This window comes from Bison bison, unplaced genomic scaffold (genome assembly GCF_000754665.1).
Source record: "Bison bison bison isolate TAMUID 2011002044 unplaced genomic scaffold, Bison_UMD1.0 scf7180017861046, whole genome shotgun sequence".
In the NCBI taxonomy this organism is placed as follows: domain Eukaryota; kingdom Metazoa; phylum Chordata; class Mammalia; order Artiodactyla; family Bovidae; genus Bison; species Bison bison.
In genome coordinates this window covers 2065702-2079297 of record NW_011491618.1, presented here as the reverse complement: position 1 = coordinate 2079297, position 13596 = coordinate 2065702, and the positions used below count along the sequence as shown (strand labels likewise).

At 35.5% G+C, this 13596-nt stretch overlaps 1 protein-coding gene across 6 annotated transcripts in view; it reads right to left on the bottom strand.

Annotated features, from left to right (window-relative positions):
- GPATCH8 (G patch domain containing 8) overlaps positions 1-13596 on the bottom strand; it is a 95072-nt gene that overhangs the window by 67781 nt on the left and 13695 nt on the right. For 3 of the 6 annotated variants that reach the window (XM_010832441.1, XM_010832439.1, XM_010832443.1), the window contains exon 1: positions 5929-6009. Coding sequence is in view for 1 of the 6 variants with exons in the window: in XM_010832438.1 (XP_010830740.1) it covers positions 5929-6003 (75 nt within the window). In the remaining 5 variants the exon portion in view is untranslated. Of the gene's footprint in view, positions 1-4903; positions 4939-5928; positions 6010-13596 lie in introns of those variants that run through there. The other 3 variants (XM_010832440.1, XM_010832438.1, XM_010832442.1) reach the window with 3 other exon arrangements.

Sequence of the window (13596 nt, the reverse complement as noted above, 5' to 3'; positions counted from 1 at the left end):
GAGGGAGAAAAAAGAAAAATTTAGGGTTATACACATTAGCATCACTTTTACAAAACCACTCAAGATGGCTGTCACCTTCTCAAAAAAAGCTATTGATACAAAATGGCAGTGGTACTTCTCTTCTAAATCGTTAAACGAAAACTGTTCTTTAATTAAATCTACTTCCCTGGTGGCCCAGACAGTAAAGCATCTGCCTACAATGCGGGAGGCCCGGGTTTAATCCCTGGGTTGGGAAGATCTCCTGGAGAAGGAAATGGCAACTCACTCCAGTATTCTTGCCTGGAAAATCCCATGGACGGAGGAACCTGGTAGGCTGTAGTCCATGGGGTCACAGAGAGTCCGACACGACTGAGTGACTTCATTTTCTTTCACTTTCCCCAAGTATAAACAGGGAATGAAATGTCAGGGGTTATGTATTAATATTATTAATATGCCACTCTATGACCTTGCAATTATAACAAAAAGCAACAATAATAACAGGCATATCTCCCAGAAAGTCTTCTACTCACCAACCTCTGAGATTAAGTGAATGACTATTACGGAAAATCTGAGCCTTTCCTATCATTTCAGACTATCTGTTTTTGGAGAAAAAATGGCAGTTCTGCAACTCTGCAGAAAGGACTAGTATTCACTATGGTCCCTTTTCCTACCAAAAGAAAAAAGTTTTATAAAGACTAGTGAAAAATCCAGTAGGCTTAAGGATGATGGGTAACACAAGAAAGGCACGTCAAAATATCTCATAACAAAGTATTAATAGAACAAAGCAGACTTGTCTAATCTGAAGTGATCAAACTGTTCACTGAACTTTCACTGTGAAAGAGCAAGGAATTCAGTGGCCAACTGGTGATAATCATTACTCTGGTTAGGGTGTCAATCATTTCTATGAATGTCATTTATAACAGTAAACTGCAGCAATCTGTGGCCTCAACTGGTAATCTAGACATAACAAGGGCAATGAGCACTATTTAACTCCCGAAATAACAGTTTATTATTTTGGTTACTACAAAAGTGACTAAAAAAACTTGATTTTTTATTTTTAAGCAAAATAAATAATTTGAAGTTTAGTTATAATCTTACAGAACTGAAAATAACTTTTTTTAACACAGCCTGGTTTGTGACTGACAAAGGGGCATGTATAGTGATAGGCTGTTTATAATTTAACTACACATGGAAAAAATGCAGGGAAATACTAATTTTAAACAATTAATAAAGCAACTAACTTTGCCCAAGGGAGGTAGGCAAAAGGGTGGTTTTCCAGATCATTCATAAAGAATTCCCACAAACTATTTGTTGTTGTTTGGCCGTCCCACACAGCCTGTGGGGTGTCAGTACCCTGATGAGGGATTGAACCTGGGTTCTTGGCAGTTAAAAGTGCAGAGGTCCTAACCACTGGACTGCCAGGGAATTCCTCCCATGACCTATTCATTACTCTCTGTCCTTAAGACTCCAAAAATGGTGGCAATGTGGCATTTTATTTGGTTAGGAATGAAGTTCTTAATTCTAGTTAAACTATGAAGCTGAGCTAAAAACTCAAAACTTTTTTCATCTAGATTACCTAAATTGGCCTTTATGGTTTTTCTGTTTCTAAACTTAAATGTAAATTAAAGTGCTATATTTTAATCCTCTGTACTAAATGTGCAAGAAAGGAGGATATAATTTTTAAATGGGAACATCAATAATAGCAAGAAATGTGTATTAGAAACAACTACCAATATGCTAAAAACACAATACCAGCCAAAACACAAACACAAAAAACCATCTCATTATTGTTTCAGCCATTCCTCAACAATTTTATTAATTAAATACCAAGTAGAAAACTTTCCTAGGAACTTCTCTCTGCTCCCTGAAGCTGTATACCATCAAAGAAACAATAACCATTTGGGAAACAGCCCCACCAATCTGTATAACGGGAGTCTGCCAAACCCCACCAATCTGTATAATAGGAGTCTGCCAAAATATAGACTAAAATTCACTTCATTGTGTGGGGCTGATTTCTAAGTTTTTTAATAATAGGAAATAGAATACCAACTCTCAAGAGAAAATTATACTACAATTATGGCAGTGACTAGATGAATACTAATTCCACACTGAATTTTCTTTTAGTTGACAGCCACATTCAATTTACACCATTTAGCTCATTTTCAACAGTGACAAAAATGGCAAATCTCTTGAGTGGATTGTAAGCTTTGCTGATTGTGTATTAAAGACTCTATAAGCAAAAACCAAGTGCTACTAGGTGAACCCATGCAAACAACAAGTTGTAAAAATTCCCCAACAAAAAAATCTATAGCTCACTACAGATGACACAATGAAGACTAGAGAGAAAAGCCATATAGTAATGCTACACCATTCAGCTCCAAGAAGCACATTATTTATAGTGCAGTCCACATATGGTCACTGCTAAATATCAAATCAGCAGTCTTATAGAGTTACAGTTTGGAACTAGTGGAGTCCACAGATCTAAACAGATATGCAACATGACAAAACCCACTTATACATACACTTCTAAATCCTTAGATATGCAAAGTAAACATCAGCAACTGGAATTTGAAAACTTAATTTTTTTAAACCTGCTCAGTCAACCTGACAACTATAAAGACAGAATTTTAATCAGTCAGGTAGAACAAAGACCAAGTACTGGATGACGGGCAGTTTCACTTCCAACTGCAACAATGACAACATAGTTTAAGTCTATGGCGCAGGGATTTGCCTTTTGTACAGCTTATAATCACTCTCCCATCTGATTTCTCATCTTCTTTCTATGGTAAAGACCACAACAAACCATATACCTTAAGTCAGATCAACCAATTTTTGGATCTATGGTGGAATCCTAGACTGGGTTATGGTTTTAAGATTTTGGTTTTTAAACGCTTTATTTTTCAGTATAAAGTGGAGATCATAATCATAGGTGGGACCTAAAAATCTCATAAAGTAGCTACATTAAAACATAAATTTTAAAAAGTTTTTTGTAATAAGAGCAAAATGTTAATACTTCCCACCTTCTCCTTAATTCAGATAAACAAGTTATCTGGCAATTCTTTAATAATTTTCTTGGAACATTGTTTTATTATTGACCAGAAACTTCACTGAAAGATATCTGGTTGGTTGAAATAAACCAGGGAAAATAAAAATTTATACCAAAGATAATGAACTATTTCATTAATGCTGGATTTTGATGTATTTTCAACATTTCCAGATTGAAACTGAAATACCTGTATCATCTCAGGAACAAATCTAAGCTTCAGGAGTTTATCAAAATCATAATGTATTATTACATCTTTGTATCTCATTTCCTATCTTGCTGGTTTGCAACACATTTACCCTATTACAAAACAAAAAGACCTTAATCCTATACTCACAATAACCCCTTACACGGGCATATTCTTGGCACAAACCTGTGCAGAGACTTCCTCGGTTACCAGCTGCTGCAGATTACCTTCGTTTAAAAAAAAAAAAATGACTAGACCTTTAGCTCCTGCAATGATCTGTAGACTCCCAAAGCTGCATATTTCCAGCCACTTTTGAGTTGCATGCTGTAGCAAAACAGTCAGCACCTCTCAATAGATATTGCTGCAGAGAAAGATTTTAATTCAGCAGAGACTCTTTCTGTGTGTTAGAAGCAACCTCTATTTCCCCCTAAGAAGAAGATAGCTCAATAGTGCTCAACAAGATAGCCAGCCAGCCAGACATGTAACTAATATACACTTACTTGGTGGGCATTTCTAAGGTGACAGGGCTCTTGGAGGTTACTACACTATCTATTTTTATGCCAATCATTTTAGGACTTTCTTTTAAAACTTTAGATTTACCCCCAAATGATTGGGGAACAGAAATAAAATCCTTCTCTTTTTGCCCCACTTCTATCTAACACCACGTTGGCTATGAAGCACCTTACTACCTAAACTACTACATCACAAATAATCCATGTTTTAATGTGTTTCAGGAGTAGATTTTCATTAGAAGTACAATTTACTACTATACATCTCTGAACATATATTTATTCATAAAAAATTAAACATCCAGTCCAAGGATACTTGCTATTTCTAGTGGAGAAGATAATACTATTTAATAAATAAGGCATATATCAATTCCACTCCTACTCACTGAGATTACTCAGTCAGACTGCCTTACGATAGTGTTCTTTCTATGACATATGCTGGGAAAATTCCTGGACATTGTGAGAGGAAAAAGAGCACTAGTCCCACATGCCGAAGGAATGAACTTTCCAAAAACCTTTAAATGCAGTCCTAAAAGAAGGCTTTTAAAATGTTAAAATCATTTAATTTCATACTTTTATTAAAACTTTCTTGAGTAAAGTAATAATGAATACTAGGCCGCAAATTTAGTCCAGCTAAATTTCCTGCTACTGTTGAGTCAGAGTACCCACTGAATTATAGCTTGTATAATATTATTCAACTTTGTACCTTGCAGAATATGGCACCTGGGCCTTTCTTTTGACAGCTATCTATTCTTAAACTTTGACCCAAAGAAACATTTAAATGATATGGAAAAGTTATTTTCCAAGTATAAAATACTGACCTAGCTAGCCCATAGATTTCACTGTAAAACTCCACCTTGTGATAATTCCCAAGACGATAGTAAAATAAGACAAAAACTTCAAATATTTTTTAACTCATCAAAGTGGGCCTGGCATTTCATCCTTAAGTCAAAACACAAGACTGGGCTTTCAGCACAACATCAGATGTGAATTCTCCCTCTGCAGCATTATCACATGCGTCATCAATTACTGCCATGCCTAAGTCTAGCATCATGCCAGCACATTAAGACAGAAGGTACTATATGCAGTGTTCACTGGACCAGAAGAACAGAAATAAGAAGGGGAGGTGGGGAGAAAGAAACCCTAGAGAAGAAATTAAAAAAAGGCAGACCGTGCAATACAAACCAGATCATGGCTGCTTAGCTAATATGGGCCAACTGCTGTGGAAGAAAAATGTCGAACACCCCAAGTTGTGTAAATTTCTGTAAACATCTAAACACACACACAAACACACACAACACCAACCTAGTTAGGAACATAAATATATGTTGATCCTTTCCTATGCTACAGCTATTAAAATAAAAGCTAAAGTTAAAATATCTGTATTCTCTAAATTGCCTTATTTTCCTGAGGGAGGAGGAGAAGCTAGTATTTCTTAAAAGGAGAAGGGGGAACGTCTTGACTGTTATAGAGACTCTCTCTCTGTTGACTTTGCATTCTAGTTAATCAATAACTCTGAAACCCTTACTAAATACATACACTTAAGAACAAATATTAAATACTGACAATACTGACAAATTTAGACATTTTAACAATGGACTGTGTAATCTGAAAATAAAGGGCTTTTCAAAATAAAAATAATGTTCAAAAATTAAAGAGTCAGGAAAACAAATCTACTTGTTCTGTTGCATTATATCAATATTTAAAATTAAGTCATGTGAATAGATACAATCAACTTTCGACAAAAACCAGACATCTCTTAAACCATAGAAACCAAAGTTACCATGTCTCACAAGAGTCTGGTAAATAAAAATATTAGCCCCTAACTGTTCCTAATGGAACATTTCACACATGATTGTGTTGCCAGGAAAGGTGAAGTTTTTTAAAGGATCAAAATACATTTTACTCCTTTATTCAATTTACAAAAACTTCAACTAAACTTAAACTTATTATCTTTAACAGAGTATGGGCCAAAAATGATATTTTTCCATCAAAATTCTAAAGTGTTTCTAGATTTTTTTCACTGATTTCCTAACATATTAAATATTAGATTACAACTCAAACTCTACTTGATTACTGTAGGGCATGCAAGAAAACAGCTCTAAACTGTACTATAAGTTAATTAATAAGTTTAACTTCATTCACATCAAGTGTCACACGAACACTACCTATCTAACTATCTATGACCCCAAATTAAGCACTGATCTTACCGATTCTATAGGCTTGTCAAGGGATGCTTGTTCAATTTCCAAATGTCCCTCTTCATATTGATCAAAGTGATTACCCTGAAAAAAACAAGACTACAGTTATTTTTCTAAAAGCAAATGCCAAAATTATTAGTAAAACTAATCAAACTAGGGGGTTATCTTTAATTTTTCATTCTTTTTGAATAAACAACCAAAACTGTCACAAATTCAGGCTTTCTTAAATCTGTAAACACAATTTATTAGAAGTCTAGATCTAGTAATATGAACTTTTCTTATGATAAACATTGAAATTGCTAACTAAAATATTAACCATCATTTGGGATAGCAACTCTTTCTTAGACTGACTATATTAGGAAGACTGCAGAATCTTAAAAACAAAGGGCTGTATTGTGTTTTACTTTTCCAAAACAATCTTGTGCTACAGCAAACAAACCCTGACAGCAGAATGCAAATAAAATCTGTATTACAACACTGTTCAATGTTGCTAACACTGCCTTTCACTAAAACTGCTAAAATGGTCAACTTTAAATCATCAATTTCCAACTCCAAAGCTTCAAGGAGTTCAGAAACACAATCTCTTGACACAGTATCCTAAATACAGCTATTCCTCAAATGATCTGCTAAAAGACACAAGCATGCCTGTATAACGCTATATTTGACCATAATCAAGGAAGCTGTCACTACAACTAGAATAAGTCAAAACAGCTCAACTGAGGTGGGAACAGACAACTAGGAAGTTCTCTCTGTTTTTTTCTTCTGCTCCATGAGAAAAGGAAGAGTTCATAATTTAGCTTTAAATCAGAATATCAATTTTTCAGTTTCCTTCTTGTTATAAAGTAACAAGTATCAAATCTGGGTCTCCTGCACTGCAGGCAGATTATTTTACCATCCCAAATACAGCTATTCCTCAAATGATCTTACAAAGTAAGAGCATGAGGAGTTGTGAGTCCTGAATTTATTTAAGCCAAGAAGACTAAAGATTTCAGTCTAGCCTAAATTTAATTCAGGTATGGAGTGGTAGGACAACCCGGATGTTAACCTAACCAAAAATTACTTTGCTCTTTCAAAGTAAAATTTTAGTTGAACGAATACAGCTTAACTATAGCAAGCTCTGACATGTAATTTGCCACACTATATGGTAAACATTAAGTTACTTATTTTCGCAACCAGACTGTGAAGTCCTTAAGGACAAGAATGGGGTCTTGTAGTGACGAAAAAGTTCTGGAACTAGACAGTGGTAATAATGGTTGTATAACACTGGTAACGTATTTAACGCCACTGGACTATGCACTTTAATTAAAATGAAAAAATGCTATGTTATTTGTTTTTACCAGGTTAAAGATAATAAAACTGTATGGTAAAGTCTATCCAAAAGAAGAAAGGAGTAATAGGATAGGAGTGGGGTTTCCAAAGATAAAAGCTAATCTTAAAAATGGAACAGGATTTAAGAGCAGAGGGGCTCAGACAGTAAAAGGATCTGCCTGCAATGAAGGAGACCTGGTTTCCACTCCTGGGTTGGAAAGATCCCCTGGAGAAGGAAATGGTAACCCACTCCATTATTCTTGACTGGAGAATCCCATGGACAGAGGAGCCTGGCAGGCTACATACAGTCCACGGGCTCACAAAGAGTCGGACATGACTAAGCAACTAACACTACAACTCTCCCTTCCCAGAATGATGAAAAAACAACCATCAACAAATAATATAAAAAAAATAGCCATTAATCCTGAAAGTCTGTCTTAATCTCCAATATTTCATCCAATGATCTCTTTAAAGTAACACCTGCCTCTTGGCATTTAACTTCTATTCTAGCATTTAAAAGTTTAATAGTTGGGGTTTCCCTGGTGGTTCAGTGGTAAAGAATCCACCTGCCAATGCAGAAGACATGGGTCTGATCCCTCATCTGGGAAGATGTCACATGCTGCAGAGCAACCAAGCCTAGGAAACACAACCACTGAGCCCATGTGCCACAACTACTAAAGCCCACACACAGCAACTAGAGAAAACCTTGTGCAGCAACAAAGACCCAGCACAGCCAAAAATAAATAAATAAATAAATTTATTTTTTAAGTTTAACAGTTACTTAAAAGTTGTTAACTGCAAAGTACATCTAAATTCCTAAATAATAAATATCCGGATAAATTAGATTAACCCAAATCTCACAGTATAGGACACCAAAGTGAAAGTGATAGTCACTCAGTCATGTCAGACGCTTTGCAACCCCATGGATTAAACAGTCCATGGAATTCTCCAGGCCAGAATACTGGAGTGGGTAGCCTTTCCCTTCTCCAGGTGATCTTCCCAACCCAGGGATCGAACCCAGGTCTCCCACATTGCAGGCAGATTCTTGACCAGCTTAGCCACAAGGGGAAGCCCATAGGACACCAATGTCTGGCCAAATTTCATAATTCTCTTTTACTCTATCAGTCACTTCAGTCGCTCAGCTGTGTCCGACTCTTCGCAACCCCATAGACTGCAGCACACCAGGCCTCCCTGTCCATTACCAACTCCCAGAGTTCACTCAAACTCATGTTCACGTCAGTTCTTTTACTCTATAGCTTGATATAATTTAATTATAAAAGAATAATTTCAAACTGCCAACAATAATTGGCTACTATTTTTTAAAGCAGCTAAACCTTTATTTGACTTAGGACAATTGATTAATTGTTCTTCAAAAAGGTTCAAAAACAATTAGAGAAGTATTTTCCATATATGGTGCTAGAACTAGGTACTCATATGTAAAAAAGTCTCAATCCACACTGCACATGTATCACAGACCTAAAAGCAGACCTTGGGTGAGATAAGGATTTAAGATACAATCCCAGAAGCACAACTTATGAAAGAAAAAATTGAAACATTGAATTGAGAGAAAATATTCACAAACCTTAAAAGATTTGTATCCAGAATATATAAAGAAGTCACAGAACACAATATTAAGAAAATCTAGCTCTAAAGTAGGCAAAAGTTTGCTGGTAGGAATGTAAAATGGTACAGCCACTTAAGAAAATAGTTTGGCAGTTTCTTACACACTTCTACACACATTTATCCAAATAGCCCATCAACATTGTCACTAGGTATTCACACAAGAAAAACGAAAACCTATGTTCACACAAAACCTGCCTGTGAATGTCTGGAAATTACTCAAATGTCCCTCAACTGGGAAAGGAATGTAAAAACTATAGTACACCCATACATGGACAAATATTCAGCAATAAAAGGAACAAACTACTCATATAAGCAACATCTGTATGAATTTCAAACACATTATGCTAAGTAAAAGAGGTCATGCTGAAGAAGCTACCCGATTCTATTTATATAGCATTCTGAAAAAAGCAAAACTAGAGGAAAACACCAACCAGTGGTTTTTTCAGCCCCCTAAAAACTGCTTGATTCTAGAAGTTAACTCAGAAACCTGTTTAAGAGACAAGAGATGAGACAGAGGCCATTTTTAACTGCACATGTTTTTTTCTTTTGAATTTTATACTTAACTACCCAATACTCAAATATCCTAATAGAAATCACAATCACTTTGTATTTTATCTCTGAATATTTAAAATGAAAGCTCTATGTATTTTTGAATCAGTATCACTTTAAAATAAATTTTAAAATATTTCCCCAGAAATTTTAAATGGTGTTAATTCAAAAATACAGTTATGTATTATGCTGTGTTCTTTGGGAGTTTTTCCCCAGAAGTAAAAGGTACTAGGGGGGGAACACTGAGAGAAGAGTATCACATTTTCCACAACTATTACATATTTAAAATGCAGATAATACTGTAGCATTTCTCTTTTGTTTTAAAAAGTAGAGACCAATGTCCAACAAGGGAAGAGTTTAATTCTATTTTATTAATGCAACAATTAGGGAGTCATTTAAAAGTTTTAAAACTATGTGGAAGTATGTTAATTTGAAGTTAAATGGAAGGGAAAAACTCAAAAAGGTTGTGTGAGACTATGTGGACAAAAATTAAACAAGCAATGTTACGTAAATATGACAGGAGCTGGTAAGTATTTCTGGGGGAAAAAAAAAAAACTAACCAACATCTAAAGTTTAGTTTTTTAAGTATCTGCTGACTTTAGTGATAGCACTTGAATTTAAACAGCCTGAAAAGAAATATCCTACAAATTATCATAACTAACTTAGGGAATTGAGAGAGATCACTTCTCAATATTTTGAGTATCTGATTTGCCATAATAAACCAATTAGCGTCCTGTTTTTATTACTATCTTGTATTTGGCCTCATACAAATCATGTTATAGTTTTCATCCATTCTGTACTCATCTGCAAAATGAACTTGAACTAGACACTCATGTCATTTCTTGGCCTAAAATTCTACGAATTTGCAGATTTAAAGTGAATTAAAAGTATCCTACAAGGGAAAAAAAAAACCTGACATTTAAAATTTGCCACTACAAAAACCTAATTACTACCAAAAGTAAAATGTTAACCAAAAAGCTAATAATCCCTAGTGGTGAAGCATAAAACATTTTTCATCTACACCAAAATAAACATAATGACATGAAAATCAAGTAAAAGCAAGCAATAAATAAACTAAGTGATCCTGGGTTTGCTGTTGATTTTTCAGATACAATACCAAAAGGCACGGGACTTCCCAGGTGGCACTAGTGGTAAGGAGCCCGCCTGCCAATGCAGGAGACGCAGGTTTGATCCCTGGGTCGGGAAGAGTCTCTGGAGGAGGAAATGGCAACCCACTCCAGTATTCTTGCCTGGAGAATCAATCCCACAGACAGAGGAGCCTGGCACGCTATGGTCCACAGGGTCACAAAGAGTCAGACACGACTGAAGTGACTTAGCACAGCACAGCACACAAAAGGTATGATGCATAAAAAAAAATAACTGCTAAGGACTTTCTTAAAATGTAAAACGTCTGCTCTGTGAAAGTCACTGTCAAGAGGATAAGAGGACAAGCCACAAATCAGGAGAAAATATTGCAAAAAAGCACATCGGACAAAGAGCTGTTATCTAAAATATACAAAGAACTCAAACAATAAGAAAACAAACAACTAAAAAATGGGCAAAAGATCTAAACTGACACTTCACCAAAGAAAATATACACATAACAAATACTATATGGAAAGATGCTCAACAACTTATTTCATTAGAGAACTGCAAGTTAAAATGAAATGCCACTACATATGAGAATGGCTAACATCCAAGATACTGACAACATCAAATGCTAGCAAGGATGTGGGAGCAACAGGAATTCTCACTTACTGCTGGTGGGAAAACAAAATACAAAAGACAGTTTGGCAGTTTCTTACAATACTAAACATACTCTTACCAATATCATCCAGCAATTGCATTCCTTGGTATTTTTCCAGATGAGTTTAAAATTTACATCAAACAAAACCTTGTACATGACAGTTACAGTAGTTTTTATTCACAACTGCTAGAATTTAGCAACAACCAAGATGTTGAAGAGATGAACAGATTAACTGACCATGATACATCTATGCAACAAAATATTATTCACCACTAAAAAGATGAGCTATCAAGTCACAGAAAGACACAGAGGAGTCCTGAAAACATATTACTAAGTGAGAGATGCCAATCTGAAAAGATAACATATTTTGACTCCAAGTAAGTAACACTCTGGAAGAAGCAATACAATGGAAACAGTTACAGGTACACACACATACAGTGTGTGGCTGTCAGGGGCTTAAAGGGAAAAAAGGGATAAACAGATGGAACACAGATTTTTAGGACAGTGAAACTATATGATACTGTAAAGGTGGATACATGTCATTATACCACATATGCCAAAACTACAGAACTACATCAAGAGTGAACCCTAAGATACACTAGGACCTTGGGTGATAATTAGGTGTCAATGCTGGTTCACCTCTTGTAACAAATGTACCACTCTGGTGGGAATTGTTGATTACAGCTGATGTGAAGGAGGGAATGGATATATGGAAACTGAACGTTGAGCCTAATTTAAAACTGACTTAAAAAATAAAATCTATGTATTTTTTAAAAAGTAAACAACAAAAAAGTTAATAATCTGAGTAAACCCATAGTCAAAATTTCCAAAGCATTTCTTCAAAATAGTATGTTCATTTTAAAACTTGACTACAAAATTGTAAAATTGATAACAATGATTATCTCTAAGAAATGAAATAAAGTAGCACTTTCTTTCACTTTTTCCTATTACAATGTAGCCTGAACTTTTAACAATATCTACTTTTACATTTGTATTACTTGCTCTGTTTTAGTGGAGGGTTTTTTTTTCCTGATTTTTGCTTTTAAATTGCTTTAAAACTTTACATTTTTCTATGCAAATGGATGAAACTTAGATTGGGTACCAAGGCAATGTCCAATTAGAAGCTGGTAACATCTGACACATGGAAATTACAAAAGGTTTACAGCAAATGGATCAGTAAAGGCATATCAGGAAAATGCAAGGGAAAAGAATAACAGTATTAATTTCATGGAAAATGGCAGGAGTCAAGGCATAAGGCAAAATTCATCATGGTCATGGTGATTAGAGACATTAATACAGAAATAAATGTGCCGTACTAATGAAAGATGTTAATGAGGGGGAAACAGGCACAGAGTATATGAGAGGTGTGGTGTATAAAAAAACTGTGCTACCTTAGCAAACTTTCTGTAAATCTAAAACTGTTCTAAGATAAAAGGTTTATTTTTAAAAGTTTTGGGAAGGATCAATACCATTCCACAGACACAGACATGTATAGCTTTCTTTAGCTTTATAAAATCCTTTAGAAATCTTACCCTAATAAGCTCATGATATACTCAATACAGGATCTGGGAACCAGTTAAATTTAGGGGATTTTTTTTTAATCATCTCTATTTTACAAACAAGAGAACTGATACATTAACTGATACAGAGATTGTCACAAATTCACAAAGGCTTCTGATTCTTAGTCCCATATTCCTGCCACTGTATTCTACTATACAAAACCCAAAGATTAAAAAAATAACCTTACCTCCATAATTCTGAAATAATATTCTCTATAGAAAGCAGAATAGTCAAAACTTAGTTAGCGATATGTAAAACAGATAATAACCTGCTGTACAGATGGATGGATATACAGTATAGGGAACTCTATTCAATACTTTGTAACGGTCTATATGGGAAAAGAATCTTAAAAAAAACCAAAACGGTGGAGACATATATATATATATATATATAACTGGCTCACTTTACTGTACATTTGAAACCAACAACACTGTAAATCAACTGTCAGTTCAGTTTAGTTGCTCAGTCGTGTCCGACTCTTTGAGACCCCATGGACTGCAGCACGCCAGGCCTCCCTGTCCATCACCAACCCCCAGAGTTCACTCAGACTCACGTCCATCGAGTCAGTGATGCCATCCAGCCATCTCATCCTCTGTCTCCCCTTCTCCTCCTGCCCCCAATCCCTCCCAGCATCAGAGTCTTTTCCAATGAATCAACTCTTTGTATGAGGTGGCCAAAGTACTGGAGTTTCAGCTTTAGCATCATTCCTTCCAAAGAAATCCCAGGGCTGATCTCCTTCAGAATGGACTGGTTGGATCTCCTTGCAGTCCAAGGGACTCTCAAGAGTCTTCTCCAATACCACAGTTCAAAAACATCAATTCTTCGGCGCTCAGCCTTCTTCACAGTCCAACTCTCACATCCATACATGACCACAGGAAAAACCATAGCCT